This window comes from Pollachius pollachius, assembly GCF_949987615.1.
Source record: "Pollachius pollachius genome assembly, chromosome: 19".
Taxonomy (NCBI): Eukaryota; Metazoa; Chordata; class Actinopteri; order Gadiformes; family Gadidae; genus Pollachius; species Pollachius pollachius.
The window spans coordinates 19,993,949-20,015,582 of record NC_136952.1 but is presented as its reverse complement, the minus strand read 5'-3'; the positions used below and the strand labels follow the sequence as shown (position 1 = coordinate 20,015,582).

Sequence of the window (21,634 nt, the reverse complement as noted above, 5' to 3'; positions counted from 1 at the left end):
ATGGTTATGTCCCCCAGTTGTTGACAGTGTAGTTCCCAATATAGTATGTTTTTCAGTTCACAAGATGTCAAGATTATTCAATTCAAAATATAATTCCTTTGTGTTAAAAGTTCAATTTTTGGGATGTACATTTTAAAAGGGGAACAATTCAACCTTACCTTAATATAAAAGGTTGAGAGTCATTGTGATGGTTCTTTAACATGGGTGATTTGGTCGCCGTTTCGACTCCCCCTAGCGCGTCTTGTCTGAGAAAGGGAATATGTAAGTTTCTTCCTCTTCCTACTCTCGCCGGAGTCCAGGTCTCGCAAGGTAACAAATTGCTTTACGGCACTACAGACCCACAAACACGGAACCGGCTCGATATAAACACAAGAAGCGAAGGGATTTTTACATTCATCATGGATCAGCCGACTAAAAAGAGACAGAGAAACCCAATGTCGGAGAAACAGAAGAAGAGAAAAAGAAGACTGACCGACAGAAAGGCCAGACACGCTAACTGAAAGAAAAAGAAGATTGCAAATCGGATGCCGACTTGCCATGGCCGTGTTGCTCTTTAATTATAAGTACCCTTGGGTGAACTTTGTCCTCTTTGTATTGTGGCTTTCTTGATGTTGATAGTCTCTGTAAAAATGTGTTTGCCCGACCGTTTTGTTGTGAGCCCTGTATGTTTCTAGCTTTCTTGCTGGCGTGTTAGCGTACTCGCTACCAAACACGTTTGTTTCCATGGTTGTTTTGCTGTTCGTCTGTCTCGTCCCCCAGATACAGGCTAAATCCCCGAATCCAGGTTCTCGTTTATTTAGATCACTAGACCGCTATTCGAATGCCTCCGATTTTTTAAAGCGTGTAGCCTATATCATGTGATATGTCCGGCTGGCCATATAATGCAGTACCCTGCACGAGAGCTGCTAGTTAGCACATATTCGTCGTTAACAGAACTGTTACGATACGTGAACCTCTATTATAGCTTAAGCCATGTTATACCTTTGGTGTAGTTCCCCGCTTGGAAACATGTTTCTAAAAAGATATGCTTTGGTACAGCCACCACCCACATCCGAACTCGTGCGGGTATGTAAGTGTCACGATTTCCCCGTCAACTATAAAAAAGAATGGGTTTATTTTAACACATACACCCTTTCAAAATGTATAACCTCGCCTACTCTTTATGAACACCTACCTCGGACATGGCTCCACGCATTTGCCGGCTTCTTTGAAAACAAATGCACATGGCTAGCGTAGAAGTGGATGGGGAAGGGTCGTCAACGAGTTGCTACGACAGTGTTGTAAAATATCTCCTCCAAAGCTGTATAGAGCTGTGTAGAGAAAAGTGTGAGCGCAAACCGAGAAAACAGTGAAGAAATGGCCGATCCTGCATAGTGGGCCTTTAATATTGATAATTAAAATATATTTTTCTGTTACTTTTACTTGTACTGAATATCAGCACGGCTGTGATGAGCTTCGGAACTCGGCCTACGGCGTAATCACAGCTGTGCTGATATTCAGTACAAGTAAAAGTAACAGAAAAATATATTTTATATATAGTTCAACAGCACAACCTCGAGTGTGATATTGATTTTTATTACACAGCTCTTCTCAATGCTGTGGAAAGCTCCGTTCACTTGCATGGGCCTTCCCGACTTCCGGCGGTGAATTATGCAAGGGATAATGTATAGAACGCCGATCATTATCGGGAAAATAAGCCCCGACAGGGCGAACCGGACACCGACGCACAGCGGAGGTGTCTTGCTTCGCCCTGAAGGGGCTTGATTTCGATAATGGCCGGTGACGTTCTATACATTATCCCGCTTGTTACACGGCTACTTGCCAAAACGAAAAAAATAACTTCACACGGTGTGTCTTTTTACAATTTATTTGTTACCAGCATTCGTAGTGTTGATCAGCAGAGAAATAGTCCGCCAAAGACGTTGACGTCGCTTAGCAACCGAAGATGCTGGGGTTGAGAAGTTACGGGACTACTTGCGGAGTGATACCAAAGACGGCAAAAAGTCCACTTTCCTTGACAGCGGTCAATTGTACTTAGCAACGGTGAATTATCAAATATAATTCACCGCCAGAAGTTGTGAAGGGCCCATGCAAGTGAACAGAGCGTTCCACGGAATTGAGAAGAGCTGTGTAATAATTTTTGATAATTGATCGTTGTTAAGCATATAATGACCGCTGTCAATGAAAGTGGACTTTTTGCATCTGCATCACTCCGCTAGTCTGGTAACTTATCAACCCCAAGCGACGACGTCTTTGGCGGACTATCTCTCTGCTGATCGACACTATGAATGGTAATTGTAAAGAGACACACCGTGTGAAGTAATTTTTTCGTTAATAAGCGGGATAATGTATAAAACTTTGCCGGTCATTATCGAAAATAGCTTTTATTTTCCCCCATAATGACCGGCGTTCTATACATTATTCCTTACATACAACAGTTCTACAAGCACCATTTATTAGTTAACAGTAATAAGCAACAATAGATTATGATTAGTTTATTTATTTAAAATGTATTTGGCTCCGCCAACACAAATAGATGCTTAACTGGAATGGGACAGTACTGTATTCAGCTCAGTCTCTTAACGGACTGAATGTCAATGTTTACATTTTTGAGACTTAGCCAAGTCTGAAAGCAGTTCAAAGCCCATGTTGTTTGCCTTAAAGTGTAAGGTTCATATCTGCTCTTCCCTAATTTGTCGACGTCGGCTGATGTCATATGAGCACACCTGGAGGTTTGCGCTGAAGTATCCAAGCTGCTTTCCTTCCCCCTCTTCTGACGACCATTCGTAATTCATCTCAAATGTTATGTCTGGAAACATGTTCATCTTTGCGGTGCAAAGTTTGTTGCCATCTAAGCTACATAAAGACCGTTAATAACGTTAATGGTTATTATAACGCCTATAAAGCGGGGTGATACGTGCAGTGGCGGTGGGTCAATAGAGGGCGCTAGGGCGCCGACCCTCCGTGAAATATTCATTTGAATATATCTGCCAACTATTAATCAACTATTATCAATACGAAATAAATCAACAAAAATACATAGCGATAGCGAGCGTTTATCCTCGTTTAATTGTGTGATATACTTGTCACTGCTGGCAACCATTGAAATGCGTCTGAACGTCAATGATTTGGACTAGGCTAGTTATTGGTCCTTCGAAATAAATCCCTCCTCCAAGTCAGGGGCGCCGGCCACGTTGAAGTCAATGTAAGCTCGCTAACCTTTTGTTGTCTATCAAGCAGAGACAGCTTTTCACTGGCGCAAGAAAATTCGCCCTCGGGTCGCACCAGTGTGCGCCCCAGGCCAATGGTATCGCTTTTCTTTTTTGTTATCACCACATGATTGGACAATTCAGCGAATCAATCAAATAGGCTTCCTCCCTCAGCAGCAATCGCGCAACACAACTACATGTAGAGAAGAGATAGATCGCTACCTAGGAGAGAGTTGTAAGCACTTTCCACCGGCAGTGGAGGAATTGGACTCCCCAAGCAATGTTATACTTAAAAGGAGCAAGTAACTTGCATATTAATTTAGTCTTTCGGCCTGTAGCATAGAAACAAAATGAAGCAACTGCCCCATATTTCTAACTGCATTTGAAGTAGACATTGAGACTCACAAAAAATGGACGCTATGGGACAGTGATCATGATTTGTCTCAATATTAGAATAACAACAGTGGGTCAAATAGCAATGGCTGATGGAGTGGCCGTGAAGTAGGTCTGTATATGCAGTGTAAGCTTGTCCAGGCCCTGCAAGTCAGGATGTAGGCTATGAATCTGAATGGATAGTAGGTAAATAGGTAGTGGCCATCCCAGAAATGCTCCAGAATACAGGAAATCAAATCTATTAAATTCAATTTTTTTGGGGGGAGGGGGGACCCCAGACCCCCTGTCTATTACTGTGCCCCCCAAACATTTTTGATCACCAGCCGCCACTGGATACGTGTATATTTAAAAGTCCCAATGCTGTTATGCTCTATATCAGCATTCATGGAATGCCTCTTGTCCAATCAAATTACTTGGTCGGAACTAACTGTTGTATAAGATGTAACACAAGTAGCTCTGATTCTGAAAAGCATTGGTTATAATGTATTCATTGCATAATTATTATTTGTTAGTTTTTTTCCAAAATATTCCAAGCCATAATTGTAATGGTTTTAAAAGGGGTTAGGGTTTAAATACCCGTAATCCATAACTGATACGCTATAGTGTGTTACATAAGAATTGGCTCATCTGTTTGGTTGTGGGTGGGCCTACCTCCCCTTACATTGTCTACTCTGCCTCTGCCATTTCTTTTTCATATGAGAGGCCTGAGTAGCTTAAGAACTGTTCATACCCCCAGCTCCCATGAATGATTTAAAAAGACATTCTTGCTCAGTAGTCCCGTTGCCCTGCAGATCATCCAGACAAAACAATGGTCTGAGCTTGTAGGGTTGAAGGATGTAGGAAATGGCGTCCCAGCCCATGACTCACAGCCTCCCGCCCGCTGCCCACCGTGACGTAGGTCCTACATAGGCACTAGCGACGCCGTCCTAATCACTGAAATATTTCGTTTTCCCGGTTACGTTGGGTCTTTTCCCCGAAGAAAAGGCCATATACGTAGTACTTTGGAATGGTTTTAATTGCTTATTCTGAATCCAGTTTCCTGAACCCTGTGTGAGCCTCGTAGTGGCGGACCGGAGCAGTACCCGGATGAGACTGTCATGGCCGCGATCGTTGACCTGCGAAAGTGAGGAGGAAAAGAAAGGTAACCGCTTGTTTATCACGGCGACACCCGCTGCTTCGTTGCACACCCAGCGGGTTGAGGAATACCGTTTAATGTGCGGCGGACGGGGACCGGGAGGACGGTGTTGGTGGTGTATGTTCGAGGAGGTGGAGGTTTGTTTTGTTGTCATATGAGTGCTTAACTGTGGTGTAGACACTGAACTGTGGCGAAGTACCGTTAATATCCTTTAACTACACGGAGAAAACCCTTAGAAGTACTTTACTACGCTTAGTCTGCTTTTCGCGCCGTTTGACTTTTCATCCGTGCAATAGTCGGGCTCGTCTGTGTTTCACAAACTTATTACACTATTTTGAGCTCGTACATGGCATATAGCAATGCCACTATTGTCGTGCGCGTTTGGGACAAATAGCACGAGCCCTCCAGTCTCCTGTGACGGTGGTAATGTTTACCTTGTGTCTCGTCTCGTGACTTTATTTAGTGAGGAGGAACGGCTGCAACTCCTCTACAAAGTCAGTCTTTTCTTAAGACTTCCTTGGTGGAAAGGTTATAAGCAGGCATGTAGATGTTTGTTCATATTCGCATCAAGTCCCCACAATGCACCAATGTGATGTACTAAAAAAGGAGATGGTAGTTTGATGACAACCCGATGTTTGAAAGTGATATTCACTTCATTCAAGTCATTTATTCGGCCACCAGCTGATGGAGAGTAGTCATGATGTTCCGGCAGCCATTTTCAACTCAAACATGGCTGCCTCAAGTCTTGAGGGTTTGCAGGGTAGCCATATTGAGGATTAGTTTGCTGTTATGCGATTGCCAGTCAACTTATTTTATTCCCAACAGTTATTTGATTTTAGAATTTCTGTTGTTTTCATTGATAAGCCTACTTTCAGATGGTCAATGCATGCATTGATTGTGTAGCTGTAATTTACTATGAAATAGGCAATATTGAGTTATAGACACAAATATCTGCCTTCATGGAAATATTGCTTTATAAGATCAATTTGGAACCAGGCTTATTTATATGTAGTGTAACCAAACATGGCAACACATATAACACGTGTTACCATGTTTTAACATAGTAAATGTTACATTAAACTGTTAAAAGATAGGTTAACTGTATTGGACTCAAGGGCCCTATCACAAATTGTGCTAGTGACTTGAGAAACCAGAGTGGATGATGCATGTTTTTATGTATAGACATTAGGAATGCACCGGTTGACCTGGCATTAACCACAGCTGGCCGGAATGCCCCTAGAATGCAATCATTGACTGGCATGTCAATTAAAAATTGTGCAGATTGTAGGAGCCAATCACATGACGCAAAGTAGTATTGTGGACAATACGCACTATGTATGTCATTATGTTCAGTCACTAGAGACAATTAATGCTTACAAACACGTTTTTATAAATGTTTTAATTTTCATTTTAACTGTTGTAAAAAAAAAATACAACTACTAGGATTACTGAGCCGGTGGCTTTGGATCAACTCTTAGACTGACTTGGACAATTGCGCAAATTCTGTAATATTTCACGTGTTCCATTTTTAGTACCACACTCTGATATCATAGGGCCCTAGATTACTATGTGAACGGTCGTATAAGAAAAATGACCATGTAATTTTTTTTAAATAACCTGTCTCATTAGGTTTGGTCTACTGGCTCTTTAAAGGTCCCATGGCATGAAAATCTCACTTTATGGGTTTTTCTAACATATAAATGAGTTCCCCTAGCCTGCCTATGGTCCCCCAGTGGCTAAAACTTACGTTCGGTGTAAAACGAGCACTAGGTGTTCTGCTCGCCTTTTGAAAAAACGGAGGTTCAAGCGCGCTGATTTGGAATGTGGTCCCATATGTCGTCCTAAAGGATCTAAGCTCCTCCCCTTTCTCTGCCTCCGCCCAGAGAATTAGGCCCGCCAATGAGACACGACCGTGCAAGCGTGACGTGTGTGTGTGATTACACACACTGAAACGCAAGTGTTTGCTGTTGGTGTTATGGCGCATAACACGTCGGTTCTTTGGCGTCTCTTGTATTTCCACAATGAGACTGTAGTTAGGGTTATCTTAGCCATGGTTGAGAAGGAATTGGGGGAAATGAACTTTGGCTTTGACTCTCTGAAGTACATGAACTGGGACATGCTGCCTGCCGCCGGTTGCCGCGTGGCACCACCGCCACGAAGCAGCACCGCCCGGCAGCAGGCAGCCGGCAGCAGGCAGCGCGGAGTTCAGTCTACTTCAGATTGATGTGGAAGTGGAAGAACCAGAGACGTCGGAGAACCCGACAAAGTTGTTTGTGATTCATTATATCATCTGGAGGCGCACACAGCTTTTGGCTGTGATAATATGTATTATATGATAAAGATATGATTTTGTTTAGATATACAGCTCCAGGACTGTTATGCAAGTGTTGTACACTTCCTTGTTATTTGGATAAACGTTCTGCTGTTGGTGTTATGGTGCATAACACGTAGTGGGAGTTATCTCAGCCATGGTTGAGAATGAATTGGGGGGAAAGGAACTTTGACTCCCTGAAGTACATGAACCACGACATGGAGAATAAAGGGATTGTTGGCCGCGAATGTCTCTCGATTGAGCCCCGCTTCCCGCTGCCGAGGGACCACCGCCTCGGCGCTGCAGGAGGCGGTGGTGCCTAAGCGCTGACCGCTGCCGAGGCGGTGGTCCCTCGGAAGCGAGGCTCCGGCGGGAGACAACCGCGGTCAAAAATCCCTTTCTCCTCCATGTCGCGGTTCAGTCTACTTCAGATTGATGTGGACGTGGAAGAACCAGAGACGTCGGAGAACCCGATGCGGTCCTTTGAGATTCATAATATCGTCTGGAGCCTCTCACAGCTTTTGGCCGTGATAATATATATTATATGATATAGATATCTATGTATAATATGATATTATTTAGATATCAGCTCCAGGACTCCCGTGTGTTCTAGAATATTTACAGAACACGGCTTAAGGCTGTGTGCGCCTCGCCATTGCGGTACATCCACTGTAAACAGAGCACATGGTACCGTGGCTGCAAGCTGCTCAGGGCCACACCCCCACCCTCCTCCTTGACCCGCCTCTCTCCTCCTCATTTGCATTAAAGCTACAGACACCGAAACGGCGCGTTTGGGGAAAGCTCAATGTGCGACTGGCTCGTAGTGGCTGTAATTCTGCACCACGGCTGAATTTCGGGAACGTCTTCAAATACTGTGTTTGGGGCCAACTAATATCTATATTAAAGCATCCATAAAGTCGCATGCCATGGGACCTTTAAGCTGCTCTGTATAACGCCTCAGTGTGTTGCTTATTTCATATATAAAATCGCTCATTATCATATCATAACACTCATACACAACGACGGCACTAAAAAAGTATCACAAAGTTGCCTTGGGTCGTAACGCGTCCCCCTCCTATATAGAACACTCCAAAACACATTATTTTAAATCGCAGGTGTGTTACGTAAGGGTGTGCTCTATGACGATATTAGATTGTGAATAGGGATGCAACGATCAAGTTTTTTAGGCCATTCCCATTCACGGATCTGTTTAATGTGATCAGCCGACCTGATACAGATCACCAAATCTTTTTAAAGTGAAATATAAATAAATAGGATCTTTCTCGCAATATTTTATTTTAGGGTTTTTGTTGTTTTGTTGCTTTTATACGAGTCTTATTGTTGAGCCGACAGAATGTGTTTGTGTGTTTTCATCAGTGTTGCACGTACGCGTAAACAATTCGGACATGATTGGATGAATAAATGGAGACAAAACTACAATTTAAATACTAACCTGCAAAGAACGCATCACGCTCCCTAATCTTCCATTCAAGTGAAAAGTTAGCTTCACATGAAGCAGCGGGGATTAGTGCGGAGCTGCCTTGTCCTATCAGGTACTTCAGTAGTTTGCAATAACGTGGAGATGTGTGAATAATGACATGTCCAGGTTTACTACTTTTTGTCAACCTACATAAAAAAAATAAACATAGTGAGAATGAAGCCAGGTGAGATGCAGGCTGATTATTGCATCATATAACCGAGATTTCCATGGTTAAGTAAAGCCTATCTTTATTGTGAGTCAATCTGAATCATGTTTAAGCTTGAAAAAATGTGTCTAAGTGACGGCATGTGTACGTCATTGGCAAATTTCAAGTTGATTGATGAAGTGTTTAGGGCGTATATCAGGCGATTATGATTGTTAGTATTGTGCGAAAGGTCACATTCTATTAGTTCTATGGCTTATACATACATTAAAAGTTGTTTTCTCAGTCAAATCTTAAATCGCGCTTGATCAATAAGGGTTATTGGCTTTAATAGGGGCTGGGCTCCCTGGACACCTATAGTATCATGCAACAGTTTGTGTGGATGGTGACGCTCCAGCTGAGCGGTAGTTTATTTTTGGTATCCATGGCCATTGAGTGTTAAGCTTCTTGGAGACTTGTAGTATAATGCCACGGTGTCAAGCACATTTAATAACATTTGTCATTATAACGCTCATACACAACGACGGTACTAAATAAACTATCACAAAGTATTCGTGGGTCGTAACACGCCCTGAATGATGCCTCTCAGTGTGCTATAGAAATACCTGATGCACTACGGAGTAGGTCCTGCCAACGGAGTGAATCGTTTTCACCAGCACGAGTGGGCGGCGTTAATTAATCCCTGACCCTAGATATTTATGTTTTTTCTTTGTGTCAATTAAGGTGGACCAGACCACACTAAAGTGCGTTCTAAAGTGAGGAGGGAGTCATTGAAGACTCGGGTCTGGCTGTGTTAACAGCTCGAACCTGACCATCTGTCCCTTCTCATTATGGCCCCGCATTAACACCATCCATTCAGCATTTCAGTTGTTAACACTGCTAGACTTGGTCCGCATTTGTCCCATTCACTTATCAAAAAAAAATCATGAATATAGTCAACATGCCCATCCTGGGTTAGACTTTATTTTCTTATTTTTTACCGTTGTGGAGCTTTCCCCAACATCAAAGTCTTTAGTTGTAGATCTATCATTAGATTCAACATATAACAATAATTGTTGTTATATGTTGGATCTATCATTTCATCCAACTTAAATCTAACAATTATTATTTAATTGTACCCATGGTTAATAGCCTATCAAAGCCTTATGAACCGGATTTAGGCTTATTAGAATTGGCTGTAGGCTATAATTTTTGTGATTTGTTAGAAATGGCATTGATATCCATCAGGTCTTGATGCTTGAAATGTAAGATTATCTGTTTTTAGTTGACTGCCCTCATACGAGACCATTAAGCTTTAAGAGCACACCTGATTCTGGCCAATCAGGTCATCTGTTCGCCATATTTTTTTAAATAAGGACATTTGTTTGGTTAAACTATAATTTGCAAAACATGAAAAAGAATCATGATAATATCGTGGATCATGATCCTGATGATGATGATCATGATATCTATACATATATATATATATATATATATATATATATATATATATATATATATATATATATATATATATATATATATGATCATGATCATATCTCCTACTCCTACATATGGGCGTGGCTCTTGGTATCTGAGATGGAGGAGCAAACGTTGAAGCAAGTAGAGTGCCCGCTGAAAAAATGATGGGACAATTTCTACTTGATGTTAGCATTAGTCAGTTTCTACGTCCTGTCTATAACAAGCCACAGTACAATGATTATATTCGATATGTCGCCCAGCCCCATATTGAGGTCTGTGGGCATCAGAAAGTGCTGTAGAAGTCTCCTCCAAAGGGATATAGCTAGATGGAAATTGGTTTAACCCTGTTTAATCCCGTTGCTTTTCTCAAAGCCGCATGCAGAAATTTTGTTTACGTCACTTGATCATCTTTTTGATCGGCGCTTTTGGGGATGTCCGATTAAGCTATTATAAGCCAATATCGGGCGATCATGATCGGCGGCCGATCAGTCTGAGCAAAAACAAATGACTTGATATATTACTTCCCCCTCCATTTCAAACAAAGGCTATATAATCATTGTCTAATCCTAAACCCAACGATCTATTGCTGTCCCCCGCTACAGCTAAATGTCCAGAGAGGTCCAAAACACTTATTTTGATGGCACCTTTTATTGCTGAGATATAAGGCTTTCATATAAAATCCTGCTCTGGGTTCAAAGGTCAATAAATCCATTAAGGGTCCACTGACATCTCAAACTAACGTGTGACCTTAAAGATACAGTGCCTTGAAAAAGTATTCATACCCCTTGAACTTTTTCACATGATGCCACCTTGCAGCCACAAACTTAACTTTATTGAGATTTTATGTGATCGACCAACACAAAGTAGCATATAATTGTAAGGTGGAACGGAAATAATAGGTCGTTTTCAAAATTGTAAGCAAATAAAATTCTGAAAAATGTGGTTTGTATTTGCATTCAGCCCCCCTGTGTCAATAATTAGTAGAGCCATCTTTCGCTGCAATTACAGCTGCAAGTCTTTTGGGCTATGTCTTTACCAGCTTTGCACATCTAGACATTGACATTTTTGCCAATTATTCTTTGCAAAATAGCTCTAGCTCAGCCTGATTGGATGGAGAGCCTCTGAACAGCAATTTTCAAGTCTTGCCACAGATGCTCAATGGGATTTAGGTCTGGACTTTGACTGGGCCATTCTGTTTCTAACACATGAATATTCTTTGATCTATACTATTCTATAACTCTTCTATGGCAGCTCTGGCTTTATGTTTAGGGTCATTGTCTTGCTGGAAGATGAATTTCCTTCCCAATTCCAAGTAATTTGCAGCCTCCAAAATGTTTTCTTCCAGGATTGCCCTGTATTTAGCTCCATCCATCTTCCCATCAACTCTGACCAGCTTCCCTGTCCCTAATGAGGAAAAGCATCCCCACTGCATGATGTTGCCACCACCATATTTCACAGTGGGGATGGTGTGTTCAGGGTGATTAGCAGTGTTAGTTTTCCGCCACACATATCACTTTGCATGTATGCCAAAAAGTTCAACTTTGGTCTCACCTGACCAAAGCACCCTCTTCCACATGTTTGCGGTTTCCCCTACATGGCTTGTGGCTAACTGCAAATGGGAATTCTTATGCCTTTCTTTCAACAATGTCTTTCTTCTTGCCACTCTTCCATAAAGGCCAGATTTGTGGAGTGTACGAGTTACAGTTGTCCTGTGGACAGATTATCCCACATGAGCTGTGGATTTCTGCAGCTCCTCCAGAGTGACCATGGGCCTCTTGGCTGCTTCTCTGAACAGTCTTCTGCTCGCTCGCTATGACAGTTTAGGTGGACGGCCATGTCTTAGTTAGTTAACCACCTTCCGCCTTTTTCAGTATTCCATGGCTAGTGGTCCGCCAGCACTCCACTAGGGATTCTCAATGATCCGCTTTTAATCCGTCATCATTCTAAAGCTGTTTTTTTTTTTTTTTGACTATTAGGCCTATATCATCTTAAATTCGGATAATATATCTGGTAATAATGTTGTTACAATTGTTGCAATAAATGATGGGTGAAGTGGACATGTCTGCAAGGCTGCATGAAGCATAAAGGAATCTACACAAATAGGTCGGTAGAGTGGCATTGCCTCAGTATCAGACTGTGTGGCTGCAGGGGCAATGCAAATGCAAACCATCTTATCACCTTTCAATTAGAGATAGGAAGGGAGGTATCTCTATGTCCAAGGATGATATACACAAATTCCTTTTAAATAATTGAATAAAAAGGTTTATATCATCACATGTAATTGTATATTATAGTTACGATTAATATTTCTTACTTATTCTTGTCATTTGCTGTGAATTTTTTTCATAAAGACTAGGCTTGGCCGGTATATCAGGGTATTTAGGAACAACGAAGGTATGATATTTAATACCTACAAACACCTTTCTATTCAACTTTTTTCTTACATTGTATGAATAACTTTATTATGTTGATGTATTTTGGCCAAATTTTGAAGCCGAATATGTAATCAAATGTTCAAGAAATCTTTGTTCATGTGTAGTTCAGCGCCACGGTGTGTGTGATTTGTGGATGGATGGAGCACGTTTCTGACAGCCGGTTATGTTGATGATCACGTCTGTCAGGGAGTTAAAAGCGATGCTACGGTGTGTATGTAGAGCTCCGTCTGATTTTATATATATATATATGTATATATATATATATTATTTTGATCAAACAAACTATTGTCTAGAGTAAAGGCCCTTCTACATCAGGCACTTAACACTTAAACATTACAAAAATGCCCAAATAATTTGTGAAAACTGCATCGCACCAACTATTAACTATCAGTTACGACATGATTATGCAACATTTTCCAGTAAGAATCGGGACGCTGAAAAACACTGCTGAATCAGCCTCGTAGAGCCAGTGATGACAAGCTCCAACCTTTCACCAAAGAATCCTATGTATTTAGAGGTTTTAATAATATTGGGGTTGCATTCATTTTAAATAGTGTAGCGAATGGCAGTTCACAGATGAGGGGATTATGATGGGTCGTTGAGCATTTGGAGCGGTCTATAATGGTTGTTAAGGACGATCCCTGTTCTTTAACTAAAAGTGGGATATCCCTCCTTTGGTAAAAGTTGGTGTCAAACAAAACGTTTGCATTGCACTGCAACCCTTCATGTTGTCAAAAAAAGCAAATTTTATTTATGTACTGCAGTGCTGTACGTGAGTTAATCAACGCATAACAGATGTTACGATGGTACAGATGGTTCAAATCCCAAACTGAGACTTAAAAATATTTTTAGTTCAATACATTTATTTTAGTTGGTGATGTGAATGTGTTATGATATACAGTGAATGCATTTTGTTACCGAGAGTAAATACGTTCACCGACATATAGTACCTACTTCTGCAATATATTTCCATCACACTCTTAGTACTAGTCTGTTTGTAGCTCAACTGAAGTAGCACTACATTTCTGGAGGTTCATGATTCGCAGCCACAATCTACATGTTGTTGTTTTTTTACTAGTACTTTATGTTAGATAATTGGATGCATTCCAGGATATTTATAGTGTATGTGGTATGCTATGATATATATTGAATGTGGTAATATATGATGGTTGGTCCATGTATTATATCAAAGATAAGAAAACTGGAAGACAATCTGAGATCTTATTAACATAGGGACCATAGGCACCATGATGGAAATAAGTGCTTGCACTTTGTCATGTTTTTCTTCTATCCTTTGGATATGTCTTTATTCCAAATAAATCAAATCAAATCAAAATCAACATGAATAAACAAACAAGAGTGCATTTCAAAGCTGCACCGGTTGTTTGGTAGATTTGATTAATCTATGTATTAGTTGAGCTGGTGTAGACTACACAGTTCTGCTGTTGATGTTGTTCAAGTTTTTGAAAGAGGTTTTCATGTTGAAGATCTGACAGTGTTCTTTACGCGGGCGGTGTGTGTGTGTGTGTGTGTGTGTGTGTGTGTGTGTGTGTGTGTGTGTGTGTGTGTGTGGATGTTCCTTTTATACCACTTAGCAATTGCAGAAGTCTACGGTTATTCGGTTTTCTGGAAATTTATGTTTTGGATGGGTTTTTGGTTGATTGGGCGGTTTTTAGACTGTAGTTGGGCTGGGTTAGTTGGAGAAAAAAAAAACTGTACAAACTACATAAGCTTCTGTTGAGCTGTGTGTTTCTTTTACAGCACCACCGTAGCGCTGTTCTGCTATACATGTTACTTTACGTTTGGATGTCGGGGAATAGACCTCCTAAGAATAAGTCCTGCCTCCGAGGCTCCTGGATCCATCGGTTGAATGTCTATGGGAAACAACATGGGTTTTTGAATGATCGCACATAACAAACTCTGTAGGTGGCGAAGAAGTAAAAGCTGCTCAAGTTTTGAACTAAACACTCTTTCCATCTAGACTCCACTTGGGTTTTGGATGGTCGGTGCCATTAAAGTACTATTTATATTGTTTACTACTTACGGCACCGACAATCCAAAACCCATGTGGAATCTAGATGGAAAAAGTGTGTAGTTCAAAACCTGAGCAGCTTTCACTTCTTCGGCACCTAGAGTTTGCCTACAATCATTCAAAAACCCCATGTTATTTCCCATAATCATTTGATCGATGGAACCGGGACCTCGGAGGCGGGACTTCTTCTTTAGAGGTCTATTCCTGGTGGTGGTAATTGTAAAATTGGTTGAACATGAAGGAACTCCCCGGCTAGGTAGTAAATATGGGTGCAACGGATGACAAAACTCACGGTTTGGATAATGTCACGGTTTTTGAGTCGCGGGTCGGATCATTTTCGGATCAACAACAACAAAAGAGATAACAAGACAAATGTGACTTGAAATAAAATCTTCAAATGTGTAAAAACAAAATAAAGTGAAAAATTAGGTAATAATCCTGCTTCCTTTAAGCATTGTAAATATTTAAAAAATTGCTTGCGTCCACTTAAAATAAAAACTTATAAAAAATAATTAATAAACAAAAAAAAGTGCAATCTGAGGCATTATTCCTTCTTTTTAACATGGATAGTAAATACAATTAAATAAAAACTGTGTCCATAGGAAGCACAGCAGACCTGGATTTACAACTTTAAATTCAGGATGTCAATGCCTGGGGAGAGCTTGGAGTCTACACTCTCCCCAGGCAATGCAGACATCCTCATCTTCTTTTTTTTATCAAGTATGGTAGCGAAATACAGTTTCTGTCGTGTTTTATTTTGCATTGTGTAAATCCATTGATTTCTGTTGGAAGACTCATTGCTCTTTGACTGGAAACAGAAAGGGGGGCTGGTCGGTTCTAGCCCTACTGTTGATACGGAGAACCGAGCGGAAAGACTAAAACCAAACATAAACAGCCATTTCCGGTTCCGGTTCTGGTCCGGTTTCCTTTTCAATGGGATTTACGAAACGCCAAATAAAACACTCAGAAACTGTATTTCGCTACAATACTTGATTAGGAACATCAACGAACACCACTTAAGGGAACGTTTAGGGTTGTTTTAAGGACAGGTTTGTGAATGCCCAAAGCCAGCCATTCTGAAGCAGGCAGGGGCGAATCGAAGTGAGCCAAATACCTGAGACAGGACCAATAGTCAACATTTCGGTGTGTCAACCACTATATTTCATCCTAGACAAACCAGAAAGGGGGCTCAATGTGCTAAATACCGGAATTGTCCTTTAAACATGCGCTGTTCACGTGAATGCACAACTTTTAATCTTCTTTTTTTTTTATCAGCCGATCCACGGATCACTTGCGTCCCGAACTGTGAGGGTTGATCCGTACGGATCACGGGTAACCCGTGAACCATTGCAGCACTCGTAGTAAACACTGGCAAATTACCCTATTTTAATGTCAACAAGGAAACCTGGGGTGATTTTAATAACAATGAAAGACCTTAATGTATGTATTTTATACTAACTAAATCTGTGCTACATATATCTTTCAACTGCAGCTATTTACTCAAATATAACTTATATCTGAACGACAAAGTTCCTCAGGTATAAATGCGGACTTCCTCTGAATCTTTCACTTTAAAGGGGTGATATCATGCCTTTTCAACTTTTCCCTTGACCTTAGACTGTTATATGACGATGTATACATGTTTTACGTCTACTCAGCTTGAAAAATGTTAAGTCCGAGCCAGGGAGCCAGGAGTGTTGGCGCCCACTGAGAACACCCCTCATGAGTGTGACACATCTTGTTTGTGCTCAAACTTTACCTCCGTAATAGTGCAGTGGGCTGTTCTGAAGTGCAGAAGTCCCGCCTCCCGGCAGCCCGCAATGTTTACAACTTCTTGCGGGAGGGGGGGGGGATTTGCAGACAAGTTTGCAAAGAGTTCGACCAATCGCAACAGAGTCGGATTGGGCTACTTGGGTGGGGGGGCCTTAAAGGAACATGAACGTTTTTGAAAGACACTGAGATTGGTTTTGCAGAAATGATCAGTGTGAGGATAATAAGGGGTATTTTTTAACATACAGGCATGTAACCCTATTCTACCAGTACCCCCAAATGCATTATTATTAATGCATTTAATGAAAATAATTATTAACCCTATAAAGCTTGATATGGGATTTTTACATTATTTCATTCTGCCTATGTTTAGCTACAACTCAAGCCACTAGAGGTAGCTAACGGAAAACTATCAATTGCAAATGCTTTTTGTCACCAAGTTTTTCCCTGGAATGCTTTGTCTTAGTTTTTTTTATAACTTGAAAAGGCATTGGAGCCTTAGAGTCCTGCAGTACACTTTAGAGAAACTTCCACTTGTTGAGATAATTGATTATTTTATGGAATACAACGTACTGCTTTACTTGCATTCAAAACAGCAAGGATGTATCCATGTCAATTTTTTTTTTAATGCAATTTTGTCTAATATTTATTCTTTGTTTCAGATTCCTGCAGTGGTGAAGCGATGGAGCAAGACCTTTCAACGGCTGACCACCCTTCACTAAACGACAACACTTCTAACACGGAAGAAGAAAGCAATGAGATGAAAGACTTTGTTTACAAGCATTTACGAGTAGTAACTGAACAATCTAATGGGACACTCCAATGCAAGCCTGATGACTACGCAATAGAGGAGACTTCAACTCGCAAAACTCTAAAAGTGATTAGGAAATCACGTAAAAATACACAGGGTGCTGTTTTCACAGGGAATATTCTGAGCTTCAGCTGTTCCGTGTGTAAAGATGATTTTACATACAGTCCCAATGACCTCCTTAAGCATTTTAAAAAGTCTCATAAGGACAGCCTTCCTTCGTATCCTTGTGATCTGTGTAGCTTCGTCACAAACGAATTCCCTGATCTTCAGCGCCATCGGATTGGACACAGAAATACCCTGGTTACATGTGAGATCTGCAATAACAAAGTTCAGTACTCTCTGTTAATGCTCACCAGGCACTACATCATGTGCCACAGTTTGAACGGGCGCTTTCAGTGTGAAAAGTGTGAGTTTAAAACTCTGGATGCAGGCACATTTGTCCAGCACATTCACCATCATAACGAGGGACGCTTCAAATGTTTAAAATGCCCCCATGTGAGCTTGAACAAAGACGAATACCAGAGACACTTGAATGTTCACGCAAGTAAACTCTCATTCAATTGTCAAATATGTGGCTATGTTTCAGAGAGGATTGATTTTTTCAAAAAACACATGAATAATGCTCATGGTGAAGAGACCGACGATTGGATTAATGGGCCGAGAGCTCAAGAGGATGAGGCCACAGCAAATTCATCTGCAGCTATTAAACTAAAAGAAGACTCAAGGAGTTCTCGAAGGTTATCAAAACGGAATTGTGTCGCTGGGAAATTGACAAAAGATGTACATTTGTTAAAATCCGAAAAGAGTTCAGAAGAGACACTGCAGTTTGACAAGATGGCAGCGAAAAAGAACAAAAATGGCAGCAAAAGCTATAATGCTACAGAACAGCAGGCTGCCAGTGAATCAAAACCACCAATACAATTAATTATGCCAGATTGTGAAAACTCTTTAGAGACAAGTCAAAATAACCCCAATGGACTTGTTCTCAAGCTTAAAAACAAAATATCTATACCCCCGAATTGCACAACTAAAGTAATTGGTTTCAAGGTGGTTGATGGCAAAAAGCATTTGGTTCTCAAAGTCCTGCCAGCTTCAAAAGTAGAATCGCCCACAGAGGATCATTCTCAAACAAAAGACTTTGTAGGAAATATAAGAAAATGCAACAGTGAGGGTTTGACAAACCCTCGCTGTACTTCTTCGCAAAACATCAGTGCTTCTACACACGTTTTTCAGGATGATATTGTGGCAGTAAAAGTTAAGGTTGAGGAGGAAGAAATCCCTCTTATTGGTTTCACTCCAGCTGTCCAGGAAGATCAATGTAGAGAACAGGCAGAAAGTGAACAAAATGGCTCCCCAAAGTGCTTTGCTCAATCCAGCACAGTATTTGCTATGGAAAATAAGATGGATCACGCCAAAGAAAAAAATGAAATTAAATCAAATTCAATCCCTGTTAAGTCAAACCCCAACCTGACCTCTCTTAGTAAATCTAAAATACACCATGTGCGGCCTCTTTTAACATCGATTGAGGTTGATTTGCCCACAGATATCAATGAAAGATTATTGGATACAGCAACTACCTCATTGGTAACAGAGTTGTCTGAAAACCACACAGACTTCAGCACTAGTGGGGAGATAATATCTTTCCAAATTGGAAGTAAACATGATCTCACTAAAGGTGATCAGAATTGCACACAAAAAACTTCAACATGTGCAATGCCACTTCCAGAGATGCATTCTAGTTCTGCTAGCTACACCATGTTGGGTAAAAACTCACTTATAAATACCCCCAACGAAAAGGTATTTAGTTTTCATAATTATTCAAAAGAATCAGTAGACATTCCACCTCATTCACCTAACTTTGACAGTTGGACTGAAATTCCAACAGAAACGTTTGCTCATGAATCCTCTCAGGTGAGTTTACAATTGGCGGAAACTCCAAAACCATCTAGCAAATCTGGACATGGGAGTAATGAAAATCCAGGGACTAATGGGCATCCCCATCATGGGTTAAATGAATCAATGCCAGAGATTGACACTGACCATGGCCAGGGCAAAATGTATGCTGAAGAACAAACTACTGAAGATACACCTGAGTCAATTTTTCAAGACTTTAATATCATCAAAGTTGAAGAGGATTATATACCCGTGTCTAATCCTCAACAAGAAAGCAACAGTTTGGGCCACCCGGGCCATGAAAAAAGCATTCTGATAGTGAAACAACATTCTGATGCAATCATTAACCACCAGCTTAATAAAGAGAAGAATAAAGAAAGGCTAGGAACTAGTCCTGAGAGCATGGAATCTGGAAAGCAAGCAAAAACAATGCTACGCATTTTTCAGATCCCAGAGGGTAAGCAGCAAATGCTATTGCAAACTGCAGAAAACAAATATGCTATCCCAGTGCCACTCAAGGGGAACAAAAGTTTTAAACTAATAACTAAGTCAAATAGTCCTCGGATCAATGTATCTTACATGAAGCCAGGTTTTGAATTTTCAAGTAACCCTACTGGGTTGGTTCCTGCCAAAACTGGCAGGGAGGTAGGAATGGAAAAACCCCTCTTGAGGACTAGTAAAACAGGGATTACATCTGTTTCTGCGGTGCCGCCAAACGTTGGCACAATCTCAAACCATTACCTTCTCAATAGTACAGGGTTTAATGGACCTGTTCTTGTTTCTAAAACAGGACATGGTACACCAGTGGACAGGACGTCTGCTGGGAAAACACAACAGACATGCTATTTGGTAAAAAGGTCACTTCAAGTTGCGAAGCCCCCAAGTAATGTTGGTTTCACGTTGGCCAGCTCACAGGTACCACTTTCTTCACGTCAAATGCTGGCAATGCCACTGAACCCTGCAATAAAATCAAACATTTTGCCAGACGGGCGTCAAGCTTACCTTGTTAGGTATGTCTCACAAGCAAAGTCTGGCAAAATTTCGAGTAATCTTGAAAGCCAGACTTTGACTCAGGCAAAGAAAAATGGTGAAAGCACTGGATCCAAAGTCTTGTATAGGATTGTCACACCTACCAGTGGGCTATTTGCAGGCATTGTACCAACTGCCAATGAGGAGCCTTTATTTCTTGCTCCTCGTTCACAGAGTGATCAGTCAAAAAAAAACAATGATATGGCTTTCACTTGTGTGAAAAGTATTTTCCCTGTACAGAGACTATCTGCAGAACATGACTTTGTGTCTGGTATTTTTCAGTCCCAATCAAATTTAGAAAATCCATGGCCAATTCGGCCACCAAGCCAAAGGAAAAGACGGAGGAAGGCACTTTTTGACGAGCTTCCAATGCATAAAGCTAGAAGACTTGCAAGCAAAACACTGACTACAGAAGTATGGCATCCTCTATCCAAAGACATTGAGAGGACATTGAGACTCTACCCTTTCAGTTCACTACAGCAGATCAAGTGCCCTCGCAGACATCAACCTGTTGTTGTGCTTAACCATCCAGATGCTGATATTCCTGAAGTGGCTAGCATCATGAAGTCAGTTAACCGATACAGAGGAGCCGTCACTAAAGTCTCACTTTCTCATCAAACTGTAGAGGCTCTATCTGTACACAACCAGATGGGGTTAACAGGGAAAAAGCCAATTGCCAAATGTCTGCCCCCTGGAAGCAATGGCTCAAGATTGCAACAGGATCGGAGTTCTGTTCGTGAACGATTTCTTCTGAAACTGAAGTTGAAGAAAAAAGGAAGGAGAAAGTATGAAGTCGTGAAGACTTTATCAAGCTGTGGTGGGCAGTCCATTTTTGACTGCTGGTTTTGTGGGCGGCTTTTCCACAGCCAAGAGGACTGGATTGGTCATGGTCAGAGGCATCTAATGGAGGCTACGAGAGACTGGAACAAATTATTCTGAATGTGTTCCTACATTTTTCTCATTTGAAAAATATTTGTATACTTTAAATAACTTTCCATTATGCTTCTATTCTTGTAATTTCTTGCCCTATAAATAACTATGATGAATCTTTTTACATCTATACTGGTAACTTATATTATGTTGTTTTTAATCAGACGTGTATAACTGTATACAACTGTGAAAACTATACTGTAATACAACTTTTTTATCAAACCAGCAGTTCATTTGAAAATAGTTTTGATTTAGTTTGTACTTATGTAAATAAAAGGGGTTTAGAAATTAAAGATGTCGATTTTTCTTAAATTCTTTGAATTTGTAATGTTGATCAGCAGTTAGTCAACTATTTACCTCTTCAAAGTACATTTGACCAGCGCTATAAAGCGCATCATTATACAACACCTCCAGTATTATGCGTTGCTTGGCTGGAACCTAATTTTGTGGCAAGATATAATTTGAAACCTTTACCTCCGCAATTTAGTTGATTTTGATAAACTCAACAGCATTATGAAACAGCACAGTATATGGTAAACCTATTCCTTATTATATGAGGACAAAATGTAAGTTGTACTCTTG

At 40.8% G+C, this 21,634-nt stretch overlaps 1 protein-coding gene across 2 annotated transcripts; it reads left to right on the top strand.

Annotated features, from left to right (window-relative positions):
- Positions 1-4,561: 4,561 nt before the first annotated feature.
- Positions 4,562-21,300, top strand: LOC307089950 (zinc finger protein 518A). 2 transcript variants are annotated; one of them, XM_079756438.1, is made up of 2 exons: positions 4,562-4,743; positions 17,052-21,300. In XM_079756438.1, exons 1-2 carry the CDS (start codon positions 4,689-4,691, stop codon positions 21,059-21,061), a joined length of 4,065 nt encoding a protein of 1,354 aa, XP_079612564.1. In that variant the 5' UTR covers positions 4,562-4,688; the 3' UTR covers positions 21,062-21,300. The 2 variants fall into 2 exon arrangements, with proteins under 2 accessions (XP_079612564.1, XP_079612565.1); XM_079756439.1 differs by having other exon boundaries at positions 4,733-4,874.
- Positions 21,301-21,634: the final 334 nt, after the last annotated feature.

Excerpts from the sequence above, each read along its gene's own strand:
- LOC307089950 (XM_079756438.1), top strand. The coding sequence starts at position 4,689 with ATGAGACTGTCATGGCCGCGATCGTTGACCTGCGAAAGTGAGGAGGAA. Across the intron at positions 4,744-17,051 it reads AAGTGAGGAGGAAAAGAAAG|ATTCCTGCAGTGGTGAAGCG; the intron begins GTAACCGCTTGT and ends TCTTTGTTTCAG.